At 37.4% G+C, this 25297-nt stretch overlaps 2 protein-coding genes across 3 annotated transcripts; both read right to left on the bottom strand.

The window, feature by feature from the left end:
- Positions 1-6294: 6294 nt before the first annotated feature.
- Positions 6295-24921, bottom strand: LOC128220776 (zinc finger HIT domain-containing protein 1-like). Its single transcript, XM_052929301.1, has 6 exons — positions 24855-24921; positions 16830-16997; positions 16436-16530; positions 10462-10550; positions 7850-7930; positions 6295-6984 (listed from the first exon to the last, which is right to left on the bottom strand). The coding sequence occupies exons 1-6, from the start codon at positions 24874-24876 to the stop codon at positions 6963-6965; spliced, it is 477 nt and encodes a 158-aa protein (XP_052785261.1). The 5' UTR covers positions 24877-24921; the 3' UTR covers positions 6295-6962.
- On the bottom strand, positions 17856-22067 carry LOC128220775 (uncharacterized). 2 transcript variants are annotated; one of them, XM_052929299.1, is made up of 3 exons: positions 21576-22067; positions 21109-21232; positions 17856-20692 (listed from the first exon to the last, which is right to left on the bottom strand). In XM_052929299.1, exon 3 carries the CDS (start codon positions 19633-19635, stop codon positions 18814-18816), a length of 822 nt encoding a protein of 273 aa, XP_052785259.1. In that variant the 5' UTR covers positions 19636-20692; positions 21109-21232; positions 21576-22067; the 3' UTR covers positions 17856-18813. Both variants share the same exon structure in this region, with proteins under 2 accessions (XP_052785259.1, XP_052785260.1).
- Positions 24922-25297: the final 376 nt, after the last annotated feature.

The following is a 25297-nucleotide window of genomic DNA, read 5'->3' as shown; positions in this document are numbered from 1 at the left end:
AAACTGTCAATCGTAAAATTACGGGCAGAATCTATGCAATAATTGTCCAAATGAAATCTTTATTGAAAGGCAGTTGACACGTAAACGGGGTTAGATACTGAAGTCTTACGATCTGGATCGAAACCGGGCTCTGTCCAGCAGAGTGAAATACACAGCACACAGAACGAAAAAGGCATATCCACTAGCGGATCCAGGGGACTAGAGGTCTTCAAAAAGACTACGCGTACGAGAGCGGGGCCAATCTTCACATCAGAGGAAGACTACGCGCACGAGAGCGGGGCCAATCTTCACATCAGAGGAAGACTACGCGCACGAAAGCGGGGCCAATCTTCACATCAGAGGAAGACTACGCGCACGAAAGCGGGGCCAATCTTCACATCAGAGGCAAGATTTCAACAAACTAGATGAATGAATGACAATCTTATATCTCAGCTATATAAATGTATAAAAATGAATATAAATCACCCGGTGGTGCAAACCATGATTACATAACAGCTCTGTACCGTCTTTTCACAAAATATAAATCCATATTTAAGCAAGTGAGCCCAGGGCGTGGCCAATCCTGGCACCAGAAGTAGTCTAAATTAATCAAACTCGAGGACCTCCATCTTAAGCTACCAATCATCATTGTTCATGGACTAAGCGTTTACGATTGATTTGTTTTGATGTGCGGCCATTTTGTTTACTGTATCACAAAGGACTAAATTACAGGAGGGTCGATGCAAGTTAATATCCTGCCAAGTTTCGTACAATTTAGCCTATGGGTATAATTTGGGTGCCCGTGGAAGTAACCCCTGCTAAACATCTTCCAAACATTTCTTACTTTTTGCTCGCTTTTACAATGTCAAAGAATTTTAACTATGTCAATAGTTCAACAGTTCCTTTCTGACAGTTATTAATACGGTAATTAAATTCAAATTAATTTTCTGACAAAACGTGTAGAAGACCTACAATAAATGTCTAAACGTGTCATGCTTTGTGAAACAATGTTTTATATGATCACATATTATATATCTGTATTCAGTTTTATCTATAGTTGCTAGGTGTTATAATTTTATACCAAATGATTAATAACCGGAAGTTAAACAGTATATTTTTTAAAGCTGATGTTTTGTTTTTCAATGTGTATTTGTTAGTGGTAAAACAATATTTAACATTATTTATTTATCAATTAGCAGAAGACTTAAATTAAGTGTTCGTAAATGAATTTTTTTTTACAAATATGAATTAATATTATGTTCCTGCTAACTTGTTCAATGATAGATACCACCGCGGGGGCTGTCTTTATTATTGTTTAACCTCACTGCTCATATGATTCAATATTTCCGAATTACTTCACATTCAATGACTTCATAATAAAATGCATCTAAAAAAATTCTTGACTACGTTAGTTAGGAAATGACTTAAATATTTTATGAATACAGTACCTTGGAACAGGGCCTGTTCAAACTGATGGTGTCACACCTCCGTATCTGGGTCAGAAGTGAGCTTTCCAGTTCAATGAGAAGGTTTTGATTTCGTATGCAGGCATCTTGCAATGTTGTGAACACAGACGCTCATTAAGTTATCTGCTAAATAAAATTGAAAGGTATACGCGATCTATTTGTAACGTAGTTAAATGTCAACATTTCTGACATTGTAAACCAACCATATACATCCGAGGTTGTTTTCGATGTAAAATGACCGAAGTGTTCCGAATTGGTAGAAGCCCTAGAAGTATGAGAGAGTCAGTAGGATTCAGGTTGTTGACGTACTCACATGTAATACACTTGTAGAATAATAGATGAAGTGAAACCTTCAGTGTCTTTATTACATACACACATCTGGTTTTCCCTTTGTGTACGGCACGGTGTTGGAAAGGCCTGTAAGATATCCATTATGAGTATAGACGTTTTGGTTATGTCGTGACACATGTAGCTCACGCGATGTTACAATGAGCTGGATCTCACACGAAAAGCCGGGCCAAAAACCGTGGTTGAGGGATGTAAGCCGGGCCAAAAACCATGGTTGAGGGATGTAAGCCGGGCCAAAAACCGTGGTTGAGGGATGTAAGCCGGGCCAAAAACCGTGGTTGAGGGATGTAAGTCGGGCCAAAAACCGTGGTTGAGGGATGTAAGGATTTATACTTTTCCAAGAGAATCTTGTATTTGGTGCGGAATGATATTCCGAATCTGAAAAGCGGCAGATCGTCCTTTGCAGTATGGCAGTCTTGATTAGAATCAGTGGCGCTACAGTGACATTCATCTAATCTTTGTGTTGATTATTAGAGTCAGTAGATCTCTGAAGCGTTGCGGTAATGAGAGGAACTGGCTCGTCAGCGCATGCTTTGAGGACGGTGTCGGAAAGATCACCAGGCCTGTGCCATGTCACTTTCTTGCGCGAGAGTGGTCTTATTTTGTTTTTATTATTTTTATTTATTGAACCCCTGGGGCAGTGATTACGAACAGTCTCAAGCCTGAGTTCAGACTCAAAAAATATTATGGCAAACCTTCATTTCATTGTAATTTTCCTTCTACCAGAGCATGACTGTAAAATTTGCTGAAATATATTACTATTTGAATGTTTTACTAATGTTTACATAATGTTTTCTAAAAAAAAATGCAATAAATATATTTTTTTGTTCTTTTATGAAAATGCTTTCTGAGTCTAGACTTGGACTTGAGACTGTTTGTAGTCATACACCTGTCGCCTTGGTGAGAAGTAAACACGCTTATCACTCCGTTTACTGGGCAGCAAAGTCCCGTTAACTATATAATTATATATATAATTATGCCTTTTTAAAACTCCCGTCTTTGGGCGCTCATTTGTTTTGTTCTTCTGTATCCGACCCGAGATACATTGGCCTAAACGGACACGAACATGGTTTAAAGGCATAGTTTAAGGAATGTTTGGCATGATAATTCCTGCTGTGAAGCTCCTGCTAATTGCACTTGGACGGTGTCACAGTAGGGGCCAATTTCCTGTGTATTCGTTTGTTGGCTCAGTGCCATTTAGGGACCATTTTGATAGTAAAAACATCCACAACTGCACAACAGGATACTCAGATTTGAGATCTGATAAGACAATTAGGCAGTAAGATTAAGATCAATTAACAGAGGTTGTGTACAAATACACGTTTTTTGTTGCTTTTTTGTTCGGGGGGGGGGGGGGGGGGTCACTTAAAGAAGGCTTAAACTAGGCCTTTAGGAAAGTTTTTCCTGGGTCAAAATTTCACCTACCTACCAACCGAGAGGACCGAGAATTACACGGGAACAAAATGGCGGAAAGTAAAGGTAAGAACGATAAGTAAGAACGTTAAGTCTATGATTTGTAGCGGAAATTACCTTTCGATAATGTTAACAACTCTCCTTCCGGTGTCCGGTGTGAGGACGTTTTACGCGAGTTACGCGTTTCCACTCTACTCGATTGTATCCTGCGAACATGCGTGAAATATACGCTTTAGCGTAATCACGCAGTTAAACTCATGATAACCTTGGACATCGCATATCACTGAAACAGCTTAGAAAGCAATCAAAAGTCTAGCCATTCTGTACACACTAACAATGCTTGCACTTGTCAGACCCAGTATGGAATATGCCACGCCGCTGGATTTATCAAGAGGGACTATCGCAGCATGAGTAGTACCAGGTAGGTAATAGCAGACCTTAACTCGAAACCCATTTGTACAGCGCCGCTCGAATTCAAAGCTTCTAATGATATAGCGCATGGTCCATGATCATATTGAGATATCAGCCCAGAGCTTTCTCAAGCCTGTCACCACTCCATGCAGTACTTGCTGCCTTTCTGTCGCACCTGGGACCAATAACAAATCCTACTCCCAGGCCGCACCGAATTGTGCCTCCACACTTTCTCCCCCTCTGCTATCAGACATTGTAACCAACGCTGCGTCCAGCTGAACTCTTTCGACAGCGTTGAGGGCTTCCGGATACATGCAAGCCAGGTCATAATCCTCAGGCCCCAATTTCTCGAAACTTCTTAAGCTTAAAAGACTTAAGTAGCTTATTTCAAATCGACAAAACACATTATTAAATGTGATTTTGGTAAATGAAATATGGTCATTTCGATATTCATAAAAGAAATTCCTATCTTAGGTTGAATAACTCTTAATGAAGTTGATAATACGCGAATTTAAGACAAAGAGAAATGGTGAGATTAGCGTAATCCTGTCATAAGGGACTTAAGACGTTTTGAGAAATTGGGGCCGGTTTTTTTTTGTAACATGTACTACATGTACATTGTATGAGCTACACACAGCTGAATTTATCTAAAGCTGTAGAAAGGTGCCTCAGATTGGGATATACAGTACATCAAGGGAATAAGATATCTGTAAAGGCGACAGTCGTCTTCGAAGATTTAACAAAATTCAGGCAGATCATTGATATAAACAAGAAAGAGGAGAGGGTCAAGGATTGATCCCTGGGATACTCCAGATGTAACGGATGAAGAAGACGAGACTTTGCCCCCGACCAATACTTGTTTTTTACCAACCAGGAAGCTCTGGATCCAACTCAAAACTGTTTCCTTGATAACGTAGAAATTCAATTTTAGGAGATTTCGTATTGGATAAAAGTTAAGAAAGCAGTTCGGAGCGTTTGTCAGTTTTTCTTCTTAGATCGGAAGTTCATGAAACCTGGGACCAATAACAAATCCTACTACCAGATGTAACGTACAAATGATGAAGTCGGAGCAATGGCGACTTTCTACACAGATGTACCAAGTAGCATATTTACTATCCCCTTCATGGAATTCGAGTTATTCACGTCAGTCCTAGAAAGATGGATTTTAAAGCATACATGCGGATCGAAATTATAATGTGAAGTACCACAACTGAGAGAACAAGCAGGGGCGGTTTCAGGATATCGCGTTAGAGGGGGCGCACTAATGTACTTACAGAGAACGCACGCTCGCTTCCCAAAGAATACGAACAATACATTGTTTTAATGGGTTAATTGGGGCTTGAAGTCGTCCCCAAGGTAAGATTGAGACATTTTAGTGCATTATTTTCATATTGTTCCTCAGATATTGATATAAAAAGACCTTTAAAAACGTTAACAGCGTCTGAATCAGCTAGCGACAAGCCTGATAGGACTAGAACAGCGTCTGAATCAGCTAGCGACAAGCCTGATAGGACTAGAATAGCGTCTGAATCAGCTAGCGACAAGCCTGATAGGACTAGAACAGCGTCTGAATCAGCTAGCGACAAGCCTGATAGGACTAGAACAGCGTCTGAATCAGCTAGCGACAAGCCTGATAGGACTAGAGTTCTTCTATTAGCCCTGACTGTCATACTAGGGTTTAACCTACAGGGATAGTGCGACTTTGGACACTGTAAAGTGTAAATAGATGACATTCCTTCGCCATGGAAGACACCAACGCCAACTTCAAAATGGCTATGGTAATTCCCCATTTACTTATAAACACAAGCTTCACAGGTATGTGATAAATGCCCCTGAAAGGCCTTGTTGGGCAAATAGCCATTCGTACAAAGGACATCATGGACATATACTCGTAGCCGAGTATGTAACTTTTTTTCTTGATGACCGATCATTCATTCCCATGAAGTTTTGAAATATTGACCTGAAACACTTTTAAAGATCAAAGTATGCACATGAAAATGATAAGTCACAGAAGATGGGGTGGATGTCAACTCGTCTCTGAGCCTAAGTATTCTTCCGTTGATTGGAAACGAATTTTCAGCTTAAGATCACCACAACTTTGACCTTTGACCCGATGACCTCGAAATCAAAAGGATTCATCTCCTGGTCATTGCAAACTTGCCTACCAATTTTGAGGGCTCTGGGACTAAGCGTTCTCCAGTTATTGAATACAAAGAGATTTTCATCTCGAGATCACCATGACCTTGACCTTTGACCCACTGAACTCAGTTTGATGTCCCTGGTCCAAAGCGTCCTTCAGTTATTGATCAGAAACGGATTTGCTGCCCAATGTCACCACAACCTTGAACTTTGACATCAAAATCCGTAGGTTTCATCTGCAGGTCATAACCAATCCATTTACCATGTTTGACGTCTCTGGCCATAACTGTTCTTCAGTTACTAATCGAAAACGGATTTTCAGCTGTAGGTCACCACGATTTTGACCTTTGACCCAGACCTCAAAATCAATAGGGTTAATCTGCTGGTCATTATCTACCTGCTTACCAAGTTCAGGTGTTTGGACCATAGGGTCCCTCAGTTATTGATCCAAAACCGTGGGAAAGGACGGACAGCGGACGGACGGATGGTCCAATTGCTATATGCTGCCCTATATAGCATAAAGCACTGCAGTCAAGCAAAAATTGGAAATTTTCACTTTATTTCTGTCATGTATACAACTTAAAACAATCAAACAAAAAATAACTACCTATTAAGGAACTCACCCACAGATTGCATGTTGGCAAAATATGATTACATTTAAAGGAGTTCAACATGATTCATTCATATATCATTATAAACAAACACCAAACAGTACCTCACAGACATTTGAACAGAAATTTGTAAATTGGACCTTAAAATCATCCAATTTTCATTGTTGTTACTATAAAAGGCTTTTTGGCAAAATGAACTTATTCCTTCATATATTTTCATTTTTTGAGAAACAGAAGAGCATGATTAACTGACTTACTGTTGTTAAAATCAGTGTGTTTACATTACACTCGAAATAAATTAAAAAATAAATGACACTATAAAACGTTTGAGAGTGTCTTTAAGTCCTTAAGTTCCCAGCACATTGTCTATTCATCTCCAACAGCATTTGTCCCAAACTATGCATCAGACATTAGGGACACAGCTCTCCTTTGACATAAAAGTATTGTTCAATGAATTAAATCATGAAAAGAGCTTCATAATGTAAGACCTTATATCACAGTGTCCAAGTCTTGAACAGATACTCTTGATTTGTTCGCTTCTTCCGAAAGGACAGAAACAATTTGATACCAGCTTTTGTTTGCTTAAGTTCCAAGCTCAAGCTGTCCATTTCAAACACCTGTAAAAGAGAGTTAAACACTAGTTTACAACATGCATAAATGCTTATTTTATTAAGCTGACAGAAAGATAAATAGTAATAAATGATACAGACAAATTCCTCCAACCTGCCTGATTCAGAGAACATAGTTTTATCAATGAACAAGAGTGCTAACTGTCACAAAATACACACATCCTAATAATTAGGACACCAAGTTTGGTTATAAGTTGTTGTCCATTAAGCCAAGTTTAGAGAGCAGACATTGTAAACACAGTTTTTGACAATATAAGGGTCATAACTCAGCAAAATGGCTGGTTATCCCACCTGACAGAGATATTCTGCACATTAACATTCTGACCGAATCTGGTGATGTTTGGACAAAGGCTTTTAAAGTAATTGATTGGACAAGATCGGTTTTAGGTAATTTATATGATTAAAGGGCGATTACTCTTATGTGACTCAAGCAATATGGTTGGTTATCAAACTTGTCCGAGACTGCCCATACACATTCTGACCAAATTTGGTGATGATTGGACAAAGGATTCTAAAGTTGTTGACAAGGTTATCTAATTTGAGCAAGATATTATGCCTGTACACATTCAGACCAAATTTGGTGATGAATGGACACAAAGGCTTCTAAAGTTATTGAGCAGACAATACCAATTTTAGATAATTTTTAAAGTAAAAGGGCAATTACTCTCGAGTGACTTAAGCCATATGGCTGGTTATCAAACTTGTCCGAGACATTATGCAATACACATTCTGGCCAAATTTGGAGATCGAGTGTACAAAGTTCAAAGGCTTCTAAAGTAATTGAGCGTATAACATAATTGAGCGTAGAACTATAATGAATGAGTATATAAATATACATATCATATATATATACCTTGTGTCATGGTGCGTTCCGAGACATTTGACACTGCAGTATCTGGCCCCACACTGCACACACGTATATGTGGAGATATAGCTAACATAGGGTTAAGGTAGACAGGTGGTTTGTTAAGAAATGCAATACTTGTGATTGTTTTCCCTATGCTTAAGTTAGGTAATGACTTAAAATAGTTTATGAATACCAGCCCAGGGGCATTATTACAAAAATATTGTATGTTTAAAACTGTTTTCCTCAAATTTGATGATTTCCTAAACTGTTTAGAACCATTAATGTGTATATTTTATTTAACTTTTAATAACTTGGGTTTTCAAAGCCTAAAAACTTCCATTCTCAAAGCATCAGCTTGGTTACAATATAAAAGAAATGAAGCATTTTAAAAATTTACACTTAAGTAAATAAGTCTAAAATTTTTGATGCTTCTTGAAATGGTCCCAAAGCTTAAAGCTGCACCATCACAGATTGAACTTTCTGACAACTTTTTTTTGTCTTGGAACGAGCCAATTTTTACGAAAATGCATGAGAACTAGTGATATAAGACTTTTGACAAAAAAGTCAGATCACTGTTGTTTTCATATTTATGTTCAAAAACTGACGTTTTATGCATTTTTCTTAAAGCGCTAGTACGGTAACACTTTTAGCCATAAAACATTACCATTAGTTTTCATAAGGAAATATGATAAACTGCCATCAGATTTTTTGTCAGCAGTCTTTTATCACCATTGAGTTACCGCAAACATGTTATTTATCTATAAAAAATACTTGAAATTATTTACCTCCAACTAAAACCTTCTGCCACTGACAGATGACATTCAACAAACAGTACAGAAATTAATCATTTACAACGACCCACATGCAATGCAATAAAACACCTACTATAAATGAATTAATGAATGAATGTATTATTAAAGGTGAATCATCATTTAAAAAAAAAATGCTACTGGTAAAGTTTCAATTTAAGGTTACAAAATGTTAAGTTTGAATATATTTACCAAGAGCTTTTTGTTTAATAAACATTTTGCCCATTTAAAAAAACAAATTAATAAAATTGCTTTATAATCATAGTAAATCTAAGTTTTATAAACTCCGTTTAATATCATAGAAATATCATCATTATGGTCTTCCTTAAACAAGAGCTGTCACAGAGACAGCACGCTCGACTATTCCGCCGCTTTTCAGTGTAAGGATTGAAAAGTTTTGGCGAAACATGCATGGATCACTGTTAGATTAGATTTCAATGGAATACATGATGTATTTGCTGAGATATTAACATAAATGTGGTTACATGCAAAATTTTAACCATAATTTCTAAGTTTAATAACAAAGTGCCATTATTTGCAAAATACAGTTATCTAACTTAGTTATTCAAGTAGGTTGGGTGGTTGAATACCATTGTTTTAAGTCTCAATACAATACATCAAGTAGTTGCCGAGATATTATCCTATGTGTGCTAACATGCAAGACCTTAACCAAGTGTGACGCCGAACTGCCGACGCCAGGGTAAGAAGCTAAAATTGAGATCCATGCACAAAAAATATAAATGTTAATCTATATAAATTAACCATAAAAATAATCTTGACGTAAATATCTAGAAAGCTCTAACACTGTTACGTCTTTACATCCTTATGATGGATAGCTTACCTAGCGTTAACTTAAACGTTCATCATTCAGGCTATTTGACACAAAACTAAATAGGTCAAAACAGGGGGAGTAATCCACTCATTAATACCAACCAGTAATGAGCAAGTCATTCTTTATTTCATATAAACAAGTAGATAACAATTCACTCTTTAGGATCTTCATAAATTTTATTACATAAAGACTGGTTTAACTTTACTGGGCGCTCATAGTTGCAGAACACAACACCTAGCTCAACTAATAATATTAGAGTAAAAGTGTCCTCGTTATTCCTTCATAGAGACAAACAAATTTCCCTCAACAAAATCCTTCAGGGTTTTTTTTGCAAAGACAGACACAAACTACCCAAAATAACTATCATTAATGTTGTTTCTGAGAAAAAATGTTGAACATTGTACAAATATTTATCATTTTTGAACGTATATGGTGATTTACCTTCAAAAAGAACAAGAGCTGTCACAGAGGCAGCGGGCTCAACTATTCAGCTGCTTTAAAGTTTAATGATTGCAAAAAATTGGGGAAACATGCATGGATCACTGTTTAATTAGATTACATGCAAAACCTAAATGATATTTTCAAAGTTAAATAATAAGGGGGAAAATTTATGTAATCTGCAAGATAGAGTTAACTACCTTGATTTATTAACCAAGTCCTTGCTGAGATTTTGACATATACACCCTTACATGCAAAACCTTAACCAGAATTGATAAGTTGAATTATAAAGGGCCATAATGTACATTACATAGAAAAAATAGTTTTCAAACTTGATTAATTAAGTGGGTTGAATAGTTGGGAACACATGTCTAATGTTAATCTTCCATCAAGAGAGTAAAAAGGATTAACTTTTAAAACTGCAATCAAAGCATGTTGGCAATGATAGCGACAATTGTATATAACACAGTTATGTGATGAATGTGGCTCTTCACTTATATCTTAAAATCTTAGCATTTCTACTGTTAATGGAAGGATACCCGCAGACGGCACAGAAGTGTCTTGGAGGGAGGTGTGACGGAGGTGCACATGCGCTCACGTAGTTGGGAGGATCTTTGTTCGTCATATGCTGAAATAGGCAAAGTCCAAGTAAGAAAGAAGCTTAATCCAAATGTCATTCCTCTGAAGTGTTATTTAAACAAGAGCTGTCGTTAGACAGCATGCTTGACTATGCAGCTTTGATTTAGAAGTGAATACAATAACGATGTAATATGTGCCTGTCAAAAGCAATAAAACAATCAAATTAAAAAGTGAACAAGAACCGCGATGTGACAAAACCAGGTTTTTAATGATTGACAGAAGAGATTCAGTTTTAACTGCTTTCTTCTATTTTTTGTAACACTTACGGTGACCTTGTTTCTAAGGGCCCAAACACAATCCCATGGAAGTCCTCCTACATATCAAGTTTGGTCACAGTATGTCAACCATAATTGAAAAAGTAATCTATTTTTAGTAACAGTGACCTTGACCCAAGGGGACCAAAAGGTAATCCATGAAAGCTCTGCATAAACTTGTCCTATATACCAAGTTTGGTCACACTATGTCAACCCTTACTGGAGTTATTCAGTATTAATCATATTTCTATTTTTTCGCAACAGTGACCTTGACCTAGGCCATAACTCTCGGGGCCCAAAACACAATCTCAGGAAAGGTTTCTATAAACTCTTCCTATATACCAAGTTTGGTCAAAATATGTAGACCCTTACTTAAGTTATTCAATACCAACCCTTTTTCTATTAATAGTAACCTTGACCTTGATCCTAGGGGCCTCAAACGCATTCCCATAAAAGGTCTCCATAAACTCTTCATATATACCAAGTTTGGTCTCTTTATGTCAAACCTAGCTAAAATTATTCAATCCATTAGGTGACTTTCACGCTGCCCTCCCACCAGCCTGCCCAAACAATGACGCAGGTCATTCAAATAACTTGTTTTCCCTTTATGCAAATGTGTTCAAGAATATAAAAATGTGCCTTTCAAAAGAAATTAAAAAAACAAGAGCTGTCACAGTATGTGACGAATGCCCCCGAATGTGACATTGACCTATGAACAAGGTCAGTACATGAAAAGTTAAAGATCAAACAAATACATATGGCAAATTATTTTAAATTGACTCTGAACATAAAAAAATACCACCCATACTTGACAACCTACATTCTTATGTCCTTATATTCAGCATTCCATTGTGAATAACACTAAGTGTATCTTTCACTTTAGAGGTAGGGATATGGGTGTTGCACGTGACACGTCGTCTTGGTATGTCAAACACATGTGGCAAGTTATTTTAAAATCTGTCCATACAAGAAAAAGTTACAGCCCAGACATAACAACCAATACTCTGTATCCTTATATGCAGCACTCCATTGTGAATAAACACCTAAGTGTGACCTTGACCTTAGAGGTAGGGACACGGGTCTTGCATGCGACACGTTGTCTTGGTATGCCGAGCACATGTGGCAAGTTATTTTAAAATCTGTCCATACAAGGAAAAGTTTCAGCCCAGACACGACAACCTATACTCTATGTCGTTATATGCAGCAGTCCATTGTGAATAAACACCTAAGTGTGACCTTGACCTTAGAAATAGGGACACGGGTCTTGCACGCGACACGTCCTTTTGGTATGCCGAACACATGTGGCAAGTTATTTTGAAATCTGTCCATACAAGGGAAAGTTACAGCCCAGACACGACAACCTATACCGTATTTTCTCGACTATAAGGCGATTCGCTTATAAGACGGCCCCCTAACTTTGCCCATGAAATCTGGTGCTTTTTGTTTCGACTCGCTTATAAGACGGGGTCAATTTTTAAGCAAATCTAAAATGCTAAAATTCTTCTTAATGTGTAAAAATGTTCAAGCTCAACGGACAATTATCGAATTTCGCGGTAACTGATTTTGTTTTACTCAAAGAAAATGGCGGTCAACTGTGAGCTCTCTATTTGGAGGTAGGTTAAAAATGAGTACATGGTTACGCATTTAAGTTTGCAGGACGGGTCGTTACTTATCGGAATTGTAATAATTAATCAATAACAACGTATGTTTGTTTTAGTTGATTTTTTTATTGAAGACACCAATGAAGTTCTTCGGCAAAATAAATGGCTTCAATAACATAACTGCGAAAAGCCGAGGCATGAATAGGTGTTTGTTTAGCAATAATGCTTTAGGCAATATTGTCCCTTGATTGGCGACGAACATAAAGGATTGATATTCGCATTGTCATTTGTTTGCTTAATCAAATTGACAGTTAGGTACCTACATCATATTAAGATTCCAATTTATTGATTTGATATATCTGTCAAACTAATTATACTGACACGCGCCATGAGAAAAAATGGGGTGCAGATATAACGGTACACTGTGTGACGTCAGAGCACGCGCGGTGAAGAGATTTCGTGTTGTTGTTTACTTAATTGCCCCATACTTGTATCAGCAGACGATATACTGGATAGACGAATACCCTATGTAAAATTTTACTGATTTTGACTTGAATCTTTTTTTAATATTTTATCGACTCGCTTATAAGACGGGACCCCTACTTTGGGGGTAAAAATCGGGACCCAATTTCCCCGTCTTATAGTCGAGAAAATACGGTACTCTATGTCCTTATATGCAGCATTCCATTGTGAATAAACACTAAGTGTGACCTTGACCTAAGAGGTAGGTACACGGGTCTTGCACCCGACACGTCGTCTTGGTATGTCAAACACATGTGGCAAGTTATTTTATTATCTGTCCATACAAGGGAAAGTTACAGCCCAAACACGACAACCTATACTCTATGTCGTTATATGCAGCAGTCCATTGTGAATAAACACTAAGTGTGACCTTGACCTTAGAAATAGGGAAATGGGTCTTGCACGCGACACGTCCTCTTGGTATGCCGAACACATGTGGCAAGTTATTTTGAAATCTGTCCATACAAGGGAAAGTTACAGCGCGGACACGATAATCTATACTCTATGTCATTATATGCAGCATTCCATTGTGAATACACACCTAAGTGTGACCTTGACCTTAGAGGTAGGGACACGGGTCTTGCACGCGACACGTCGTCTTGGTATGTCGAGCACATGTGGCAAGTTATTTTAAAATCAGTCCATACAAGGGAAAGTAGCAGCCCGGACACGACAACCTATACTCTTTGTCCTTATATGCAGCATTCCATTGTGAATAAACACTAAGTGTGACCTTGACCTAAGAGGTAGGGACACGGGTTTTGCACGCGACACGTCGTCTTGGTATGCCGAACACATGTGGCAAGTTATTTTAAAATCTGTCCATACAAGGGAAAGTAACTTCTCGGACATGACAACCTATACTCTATGTCCTTATATGCAGCATTCCATTGTGAATAAACACCTAAGTTTGACCTTGACCTTAGAGGTAGGGACACGGGTCTTGCACGCGACACGTCGTCTTGGTATGCCGAGCACATGTGGCAAGTTATTTTAAAATCTGTCCATACAAGGGAAATTAACAGTCCGGACACAACAACCTATACTCTATGTCCTTATATGCAGCATTCCATTGTGAAAAAACACCTAAGTTTGACCTTGACCTTAGAGGTAGGGACACGGTTCTTGCACGCGACACGTCGTCTTGGTATGCCGAGCACATGTGGCAAGTTATTTTAAAATCTGTCCATACAAGGGAAAGTAGCAGCCCGGACACGACAACCTATACTCTATGTCCTTATATACAGCATTCCATTGTGAATAAACACCTAAGTGTGACCTTGACCTAAGAGGTAGGGACACGGGTTTTGCACGCGACACGTCGTCTTGGTATGCCGAACACATGTGGCAAGTTATTTTAAAATCTGTCCATACAAGGGAAAGTAACTTCTCGGACATGACAACCTATACTCTATGTCCTTTTATGCAGCATTCCATTGTGAATAAACACCTAAGTTTGACCTTGACCTTAGAGGTAGGGACACGGGTCTTGCACGCGACACGTCGTCTTGGTATGCCGAGCACATGTGGCAAGTTATTTTAAAATCTGTCCATACAAGGGAAATTAACAGTCCGGACACAACAACCTATACTCTATGTCCTTATATGCAGCATTCCATTGTGAAAAAACACCTAAGTTTGACCTTGACCTTAGAGGTAGGGACACGGTTCTTGCACGCGACACGTCGTCTTGGTATGCCGAGCACATGTGGCAAGTTATTTTAAAATCTGTCCATACAAGGGAAAGTTACAGCCCGGACATGACAACCTATACTCTATGTCCTTATATACAGCATTCCATTGTGAATAAACACTTAAGTGTGACCTTAACCTAAAAGGTAGGGACATGGTTCTTGCAGGCGACATGTCGTCTTGGTATGCCGAACACATGTGGCAAGTTATTTTAAAATCTGTCTATACAAGGGAAAGTAACTTCTCGGACATGACAACCTATACTCTATGTCCTTATATGCAGCATTCCATTGTGAATAAACACCTAAGTTTGACCTTGACCTTAGAGGTAGGGACACGGTTCTTGCAGGCGACACGTCGTCTTGGTATGCCGAGCACATGTGGCAAGTTATTTTAAAATCTGTCCATACAAGGGAAATTAACAGTCCGGACACAACAACCTATACTCTATGTCCTTATATGCAGCATTCCATTGTGAAAAAACACCTAAGTTTGACCTTGACCTTAGAGGTAGGGACACGGTTCTTGCACGCGACACGTCGTCTTGGTATGCCGAGCACATGTGGCAAGTTATTTTAAAATCTGTCCATACAAGGGAAAGTTACACCCCGGACATGACAACCTATACTCTATGTCCTTATATACAGCATTCCATTGTGAATAAACACTTAAGTGTGACCTTAACCTAAAAGGTAGGGACATGGTTCTTGCAGGCGACATGTCGTCTTGGTATGCCGAACACATGTGGCAAGTTATTTTAAAATCTGTCTATACAAGGGAAAGTTACAGCCCGGTCACGAGTTATTGAGATGGACACACGGACGGACGGACAGACCGACGGTGCGATTTTAATATGCCCACCTTTGGGGGCATAAAAATCATTCAAGGGCCATAATTTGTACCGTATTTAGGGTTAAAATGGAGTTATGTTCCTTGTTGTAAGATGGTCGTCAATAATTCTGCGAAGTATTAAGTGCATTGAATGAAGTGTATAGAAGTTTTTTTATTAAAATCCAAACTTGCCCTAAAACTTTAACCTGCCTTAAAATTTTAACCTAAGTCAATCGGGGCCCATAACTTAAGGATAATATGGAATTATCTAACCTCATTATGTGATGGCCCTGAACAACTGTGTGAAGTATTAAGTCAGTTGAATGAAGGGTATTGGACTTATAAATGAAAATCCCAACATGCCCTAAAACCTTAACCAGACGCCGATGCCCACAACGACGCTGGCGCAAACGCTGGGGCGAGTAGTATGGCCCTCCATATTCTTCGAATAGTTGAGCTAAAAATGTCATAGCTCAGTAAATATGCATGCAATCTGAGAATCCAAGTCACTGACTTGTGAAATAGTTAATGGAAGTGAGCCAATTAAAAATGAGAAACAGTAGGCAATTTGTACCAAAGTTCCTGGTATGTATATTTGACTACAAAAGTCAGGTACTGTACCTAAATTTCAGATGCCAAAAAGGTTTCAAAAGATAGTAAGATACAATGCATAAATACACACATGAATGAGTCATGAATCGGAAAATTTATTTTTAAGAATGATGATATTTTAAATTACCATATTTCACTGTACATAACATGCTAGGAAACGTACCGCGGTAATACACAGGGTGATATAAAGTGAGAAATAATGGGTAAAAACCCTTAATAGAATGCTGAGTACACTAAACACAATTTATTCCAAGTCCATTATTATGATCTAAAGTATGCAGGCAATGACTCTACCGGTAATCACATTCTGTGTAGAATATCTGCGTACAATCTATCAGTAAAGATGGTAAAGCATGATCTACCTCCTCTTCAATGAGAGCAGCAAAGCTCTTCTTGAATCTGTACTTGAGATGGTCACTCCTGTACTTTTTCTTCTTTCTGCTGCCATGTTGAGGAGCTGAAACACAAGATCTAGAGTATATCTGAAGCAGTCATGGAAATCAAAGTTTTGGATGATCCTAACACCACCGTTAGTCTATATGGCATAAAAAATTGTAACAAGCATTGCAATATGAAACAAATATTTGAACAAGGCGGGCTTGTACTTACTTTGACCACTGCTGAAACTGAAACTTATGTATGCAAGTCTGAAGTTACTCATAAATCGAGTATACTTCAAAATGTCACAATGAACCCGAAAAATCATGACAACATATAGAAACCTTTTGGTCATTATTTAATGTTTGTAGAGCCTACTTGTCTCCATGGATTCCTCAAACTTTGGGGCTTTCTTGCTCATCTTGAGGTCAGCGTGAGGGTCATCCTGAAAGTTGTCTTGTTCCAGTGCCTCAAGGGCTTTCCGCTGGCGTCTCCGCCTTGCAGCTGCATCTAGCACACGTCGCTGCTCAACCTCCTTGATACGACCTGTAGATTACAATTGCAATATTATCATTTTATATAAAATGGTGTTCTGTTGTGATCTGGCAACCAGTCACTGATTTACTTTTAATGAACCAGTCCAATAGAAGCTGTTGTAGGGAACCAGCCAACAGCTCGCAGCGCCATTATTGTGATCCCAACAAATAATCTTATATCCAATAAACATACCTTGTAAAAGACGAGCTCTAGCATCGAATCCTTGTACATTTGTAGATGGATAGAATTGTGAGTCAAGAACGTCAAATGTAGTCATGTCTCAGTCGGTTGTCAGTCAAAGTCTGTCTATTTCCTGTTGGCTGGTTCGCTACATCAGCTTTGATTAGACTGGTTCATTAAAAGTAAATAAGTGACTGGTTGCCAGATCACAACAGAACTCAAAATCATCTCCTCCTAAACTAGTCACAACAATGCTTATTCGTATTTCTTACTTTAACACAATGTTAAAAACTCCCTGACACTTATTGATATCCCCAATAATTATTGCTTCATCTTTTTACAACATGGTACTGAACTAACTACAATGTACATGTGATCATTTTCAGCTTACAGAACATTTTGTGGCTTACTGGTACACACAACATATTTTTACCATGCAGGACATATTACTGTTATTACAAATTGTTTATCCATATCAAAAATTGTTCTTGGAAGCCAGACAAATGGGTCTGGGCTTGTTTAAATACAAGCAAAACAAATTGATAATCCAACAGAATGTTAAGTTGTGTTATAAGCAGTTCTTAATACATTTGTTACTTTAAACCATATTATAATTTCCCAAAAGCGGTTTTATAGCCAAATATTTTTGTCCTACATCATGAAAGGGAGTGAGAATTGTGAGTTGAGAGGCGTTTTGGTTGGAATTCTGGTGGAAGACATTCTACATGTAATTCTACTTCGTTCCTGTCTAGGGCATAACAGCATCGCAGACACAGAGGTGGTTAAAACTGGTATGCATATCTCAGACAGGGATGCCAACAGGTTTGATAAAAAAGAAAAAAAATTGCCGGGGGTCATTTTACTGTTGTTGTCTGACACTGACTTCACATTTTTCTTTAAATACTTCATTTTTTTTCATATACTCATAGAAGCATATTTATGCTGCATACACATGTATCTTCTTAAGGTTCAGATTCCCTCAAACAAATGTTTTGTTTCAAATAATTCTGATTAAGCACTAAACATTTCAGGGAAATTCAAACTTTTATTATAAAAAATGTTTATTTACATTCAAAGAAAACAAAACATAAAAGAAACATTGAAGAGAACAACATGCCAGTATTGCATATCTGAGCATTGAAATAACTGATGGTTAAATAACATAATGATCAGAACACAATTGAAAATATTAGATCAGTACATCCAACAATGACATCACATATGTTCATCCAATCATCATCAAAGTAGTAAAGAAAAAATAATAGAAATAATTTACTGATTAACAAAAGTCAATATATGTTATAAACACTGTCTAGAAAGTTTTAAACAGAATATTGTGATATGCAAACTACATAATAAAGCACATTTATAGTAAACAACTGCAAAACATTAAGAACAGTTAACTATTACATATAGAAAACAAGACACTTAAATGTATAGTGTATCACTTACACATATGTGAACAACATTCCTTGTCTAAAGACTTAAATAAGCCATTCCAATCATTTTGTTTTTTGCTTCTTAGCAAGGTCCATCAGTTTTTCATGCATCACCCTTTTCCTTGCCTTTGCCACTTCTTTTTGGACATGAATCTCAAAGTTTTGTTTGTTTTCATGGTGTACTTCCTCTTTCAGTTTTCACAAATTTAAGTTTCTTGTCTAGTTTTTTTGCTTTCTGTTCTTGTCTTTCTTTTTGCACTTTTTTGAAGCGACTGGCAGCCATGCACATGTTTACACAGATCTATGTGTTTGTCAACCAACTTGTTGTTGTTTGAATCTGTCTTATTGAACAGACTAAATGCAATTGACTTTCCTGCTTTGATGGCATAGCTGATTGTGTGGTAGGAGCTGTATGTCAAAATTTCCATATTGGCTGCCTTGCTATCTATCACATCTCCAAGTGTGTTAAAAGAGGACTCAACAGCTGGACCATGGAAGATGGAGAGTCTGGCAACAGCTACTTTGCACAGAACAGGATAGCTCTTTTTAGCTGCCACTTTGGTCCACCAATCAATGACACTTGTATCAGAGAATCCATCCAGTGTATGGTCAACTGAGTATTTTAGCAGCTCCTTTGGTACTGCATCTTTCTCAGTGTCTGTAAGCAGGTCCTCAAAGTGGTCCAGTGCCAACCGTTTCAACAGTTTTGAGCCTAATGATTTCTTGGACATCACAGGGTGCAAGTCAGCTAAAGATTTTAGTACCTTGTTGTTTAGAGGCAGTGTCTTTTGCATCTGTTTTGCACACTGGATGTAGCCTTCCCTAACAGTTTTTAAGAAGGCAAAAACTACAACATCATTTCTTTCACAGCTTTTCTTCACCCTGTCTGCATCGGAGCCAACGAAACAATCCTGCAGCTTAAGTAGCTTTGTGTCATCTTCAAAACTGATGTCCTTTGCTGTTTTTGGAGTAAGGGTAGCAATATGCTCCGCCTTAATAAAGCATGCTAAAAAGGACTTGTAAGTCATGAACTCATGAACTCATAGTATCAGCAGTCTGGAATACCATGACATACTCCTTCATGATCTGAATAACCTCTCTGTAAAAAGAAAGCTGGAGCTCTGTTTTTTTCACCGTCATGAATATTTTAGTCAGACCCTTTTTTTCCTTGTTTTCCCATCTTCAGTCATTTTTTTGCAGACAAAGTTGCCTGGATAGCTTTAACCTTTTTCTTTCCAAATGCGCTAACATTTTTGTTCTTAAGAACTTGTTCGACAATGTCTCTGTATGTTTGTCTGTCCTCTCCTTTCAGAAAGCTGAAGTAAAACACCAAGTAGGCATCAAAGAACAGCGTTGTCTGCACTGAAAGGTCATATGAAGAAAGCCATCTGTGTGGAATAAACCTTGCTGGTTTGCTAAAGGTCACTCCTAAAATGTCACATATTTTAGCAAGCAATCCAGAATATTCAGAACAATACACAAAGTCTGCATGCATGTCATTAAACATCCTCTCCAGGTAATACTCAAACGGAGCACAGAGTTTCTTGGAGCTGTTGTGCATGTGGTGGCATGAGTCCCCATCTATATCTAACAGATGTGGCGCTTTTTCTCTCCGCAGTCTAGTTTCCACACTAGATTTGCTCCCACGCATAACACTACACGAGTCCATGAGCACAGATGTCAAGTTCACCCATGGAATTTCATTCTCTTCCACTAGCTTAACAATGGCATTATAAATTGTCTCTGAATCTGTTTTCTTTATTTCAACAGACTGCAAATGTTCTATTTTCATGTGGCACATCTCTGTATCATAGAATGAAGCCAATACAGTTAAGACTTTTTTTTGTTTGAACTTGTTGCTTCATCAAGATTTAAAGAAAATGGACATATTCTTAATTTGGCCACTAGCTTTTGATGGAAGCTCTCAGCAAGACCATACTTTGTTTTGTAAGCAGCTGCTGTACGATCCAACTTGATCTCGGACAGGGCTTTTGAATCTTGAGCTAGGGTCTTTGCAAGGCTGACCAGAGTGGGAGTACAGGACAAGGGCATGCCATGCTCTGCAACAACAGCAAGTACGGTGGCCTGTAAATGAATAATATAATAATAAATATTTAATTTACTTGAACTTAAATTTCAAAATAAACAATTTTACTCAACACCAATGAAACTGGGGAGTTTTCCCATGTTAACTATGAAAATAATTACAAGATGAGTTCTTATTTCTTAACATAATTTATACATATGTGATCTAACTTAAGTTAAGGAAATCTGTACTGGTGAATATTTTCAATCGGCCATGAAGAAGCACCTCTTGTGGTGATTGAACCCACTACCCCTTTACCAAGACAGATTAATCACAGTTTAACAATCTAACAATAAATATATTGAACTGCCTTTAACAAAGTTTTCTGCTGCAAGTTTCAACCATATTGATATTATAGTTATCCCCTAGTAAATAATTTAAGACATAAGCTGTGAAGCAATGCAACTCAACTTACCTCAGCATTTGAGATACGATCACACATTGGAACAACTGGTGGTGTCTGAGTCGTCTCTGAGCCCTGACCGCCAGATTCATTGGAAGGGCCTTCGACAGAGTATTGTTTAATCATGGTGTCAATTCTGAAAATAAGAATTAGATAGGTATTTACAATTTTCACTTGAGTTTCTTCCGTGTTGTATGACAAAATATCTATATAAAAGTAAAAATATATTTTCCTTCATTGATTTTATTTTTGTGGCGAAAATAATAAAATTCAACCTTTTACAACTATATACTAATGCATGTTTTCAAAGCAAGGAAGTTATTATCAGGGTTATATACACATTCATCAAGCATCTGATATAACTACTGTTATCATCGAATGGTCTTAAACATATGCATAAATAAATGAATTTAACACACACTTAGCATATACAGTAGTTATCCCAAATTCGATTTTTTTCAACCAGTTTCAAAGCATACCTATGGGTGGATACACTGCTCTTCAGCAAATCAGTGTGCTTAGTCGACTTTGCATGGTCTTCTAATGCAATGAATCCGCGACTTCCATAATTAATTTGTTTGTTACCGAGTTTGCAGGATGCTTGGCCTGGAATGTCTATTTTGACGAAGTCCTCCCCAATGGTCACGTTTGTCTCAATTTTACCAACATTTACAGTACCAATTTTTTCAAACCATTTCAAGCTGAACTTATTTTTGATGTTTTTGTCACACTCTTTTATCTTCAACACGTTATTGGGATTAATGGTTGCCATTTTTACACCCCGATTAAAATTTTCATTCGACAGCCAACATTTTGCTTTCCATCACAAAGTTGTTATAAGGACGCTGCAATACGATTGGTTTGATTAGTAACGCTCTCTTTCATTGGCTATCAGTAACAGCAACGATAACTGAACATATCCAAAACCATGGAACAGTATAAAATTTTACCGTATGTCGGATTCGATCAGACTTCGGGAGTGATCTCATGAAAAAGGAAAAGCCCCCCCTCCCAAATTTTTACCTAGGATTTGCACTGATCTCAAAAATGGTCCCAGCGGCCACGAAATCCGCGGAAAATTCACATCCCTGCTCAGAGAGTAATTGAGTTTTCAGAGCCAGTAAGCTCAGTTGGTAGAGCGCCTGACTTGCAAGTAGGTTCTACTAACCCCAGATTTTTTCGAGCAGTAATATAACGCTATATTATATTAAAGCTGCACTCTCACAGATATACCATTTTTACAACTTTTTAATTTTTTGTCTTGCTCATTCCAAGACAAAAATAAGATCGCAGATTTTTATATTTAAGTTCAAAAAATGACATTTATGGCTTAAACCTAGTTCTGGCTTCCATAACTTAAATGTTGATATTTATTTTTTTGATGTTTACAACACATTAAAGTTATGGTGTAACCCCCATATAAAAGTCAACCAGAATCAAATGAGTATGATGACGCAATTGAATGACTCTGCAATCACATGACCATGATGACGTCGCTGGATTTTATTTATAGCATCGGATTCACATTTAGTTGAAACCAATTGCAGTAAGGTTAAAAATACCTTTTGATAAGTAAAAACAATTAATTTATTCCAAATTTGTTATTAGTTATTTACTTATTCGAAAAGGAAAAAATAACAGCAAAATAAACACTACATGTGTGAGGTCAAATGTAGGTCACATGGGTATTTTCTGAAAATCTTGTTATCACGTGATTAAATTTGAATACAACTATGACCTAGTTAAGGAATGCTTATAATTGGATTTATTAAAATGATAAATTAACTATCTGTAAAGCGTTTTTTTTGTTTTGAAAATGTGTTTGTGAACTACATTTTATTTCATATACCTGAGGATATAGTTATTTTGTCTGTACAATGCATACAAATGAAATAACAGCGTGACATAAAAATGTTACGAATTCTGGTAGGGTTTGGATATGGCGTTCTCTTCAGCTAACACGTCCAAAAAGGTAATATATAACGTGTTCGCTGAAGTTCTTTAGCTAGCTTAAACCATTGCTATCGGTTAAGGAAAAATGCATAAAATATCGGTTAAGGAAAAATGCATAAAATATCATTTTTTGAACTTAAATATAAAAAGCTGCGATCTTATTTTTAGTCAGCAGTCTTACATAACTGGTTTCCATGGATTTTTGCAAAAAATCGGCTTGTTTCAAGACAAAAAATATAAAATGTCAAAACCTTCAATCTGTGAGCGTGCAGCTATAATAGTGTGGTTTATAGTCATTTCATAAAAATAATTTCAAATTTAAATTATATATAGGGTACGAAATGAATATCCAAAGGGTACAAAATGACCAAAAATAGGAGGGTACGAAATGGTCAAGGACGAAGTGACTAGTTCCCAATAATGTAGCCTAACACATACATGTGATAACGTCCCGGACGTCCGGGATTGTCCCGGAAATCGTATCTCTGTCACGGAGTCACGGAGGGTGCATGTTTGTCCCGGAAAGTCATAAAAAAAAAAGAAAAAAAAATAATCTCGGAATCGGAATCGATTATCTTAATTTTACCAATGTAAGTCAGCTATTTTGCCTGTCCGGGACACTGGTCGTAAAACACAGGACATGTTGACACTAATCCGTTAATTGGTACGCGTGTCGTCGAGGTCATCGTCAATCACCCGATAATTGATCTATCGGCCTATTGTTGTGCTTAACGAGTGGGGGAGGGTTCTTGTATACAAATTCATTGTTTTCATATGGATTTGTTTGGTCTTATGAATGATAGCTTTTAATTGATGAATTGATATTTTTCACACATTTTACCAACAAACGAGCATGAAGGTAAGTTCAAAGAAAGTGACAAAATGAGTAAAAAAACAAAATTAAAACACGGAAAACATCCCATATTCCTTTCAAATTTCAAAGTCGATACGTCGTTATACTTTTAACAACTTATGCGTCCATAAGGAATTTTAATGTTTTGACCTTTTTTCCGAACTATCGTGTGTATTTTTACACCGAAATAAAACTGACGATATGGGGTTTACAGGTGGTTATATAGAGTGCTTTAATCACGTGACCATGGTAAGTCACGTGATCGCTTTATACAGCCGATTGTTGACACGTCTCTATCAAAATTATATGCATCTCCAAACGGAAAAAAGCTCATCGACTGGAAAATCTTCTTTATCGTCTGAAAATATTGTGTGTCATAAATTGCAAACGTATTAAATGTGATGAAAAAATAAATATTTTGTAACGCATGTTCTCAAAAGCGCGGGAAAACAGGTGCCCGTATAGTTGTTTATTTCCTGTTTTGATGAAACCGAAAGTAGACTGCATATCCTCCTGGTTAGCACTTCATTTAAAGCCTGGGAAAATATCTGGTGGTTTTATTTTTTCAAGAAAATGCAGAAAAAAAAACAACCATGTCAAGTAAAAAATATGTCTTGGCAGTCAAAATAGGTACATTTTTCCGACGTTAAAAACGACTAAAATAGCCCCAGATATGCTATAGAATGCACCACAGACGTTCCCCATTTAAAAAAATTTCCGGGGGGGCATGCCCCCGGACCCCCCTAGTGTGCGTTGACATTACGATGGGTGTCCCGGAATCGACCCAAGAAATTATCACATGTATGCCTAACACATAACAATACACAGAATTCTTTACTAAATCATCACAATTACTTTCATGAAAATAATCAAATAATGCAAACGGTACGAGCTCGTTAATTTCACTATCTTGTTTGAAAAGTTTCGACCAAAAATGTGTTGAAAAACAAACCGGATTCTCTTTTGTCAGCCATCTTTAATATTAGGCTTGCTTGTTTAAGCTTAAGATTAAATGAAGGCTACAAACAACCAGAATATTGTCCAATTAATTTGTCGTTGAGCTGCGTCAATTGGCAGGGAGCGTACACTGGTTTTAGCCGACTCTAGTATATTCAATGTTTCAGATATTCAGATGTCCATTGCATTAATGAATAATTATATATGGCGTTATCCAACAATTCCTAAATATCTTTAGATCCCTTAATCTTAGACTTAACTTCTTAAGTTCTGACGATATTGAAAATTTAAAGTAACCATAAATACGTTCGAACAACATATTTTTTTCAAAACAGGGATATCCAAGTAGATGCAGCCTTATTGCATAAGCTATACTTATACATGAAGATGCGATTTGTTAGTTCCTCAGTCAAAGGTTAAATCCGATAGAATCTGTAC

Source organism: Mya arenaria, chromosome 15 (genome assembly GCF_026914265.1).
Source record: "Mya arenaria isolate MELC-2E11 chromosome 15, ASM2691426v1".
NCBI classification, from domain to species: domain Eukaryota; kingdom Metazoa; phylum Mollusca; class Bivalvia; order Myida; family Myidae; genus Mya; species Mya arenaria.
Note: the sequence above shows the minus strand (reverse complement) of the source record. Positions and strands in the feature narration are given on the sequence as shown.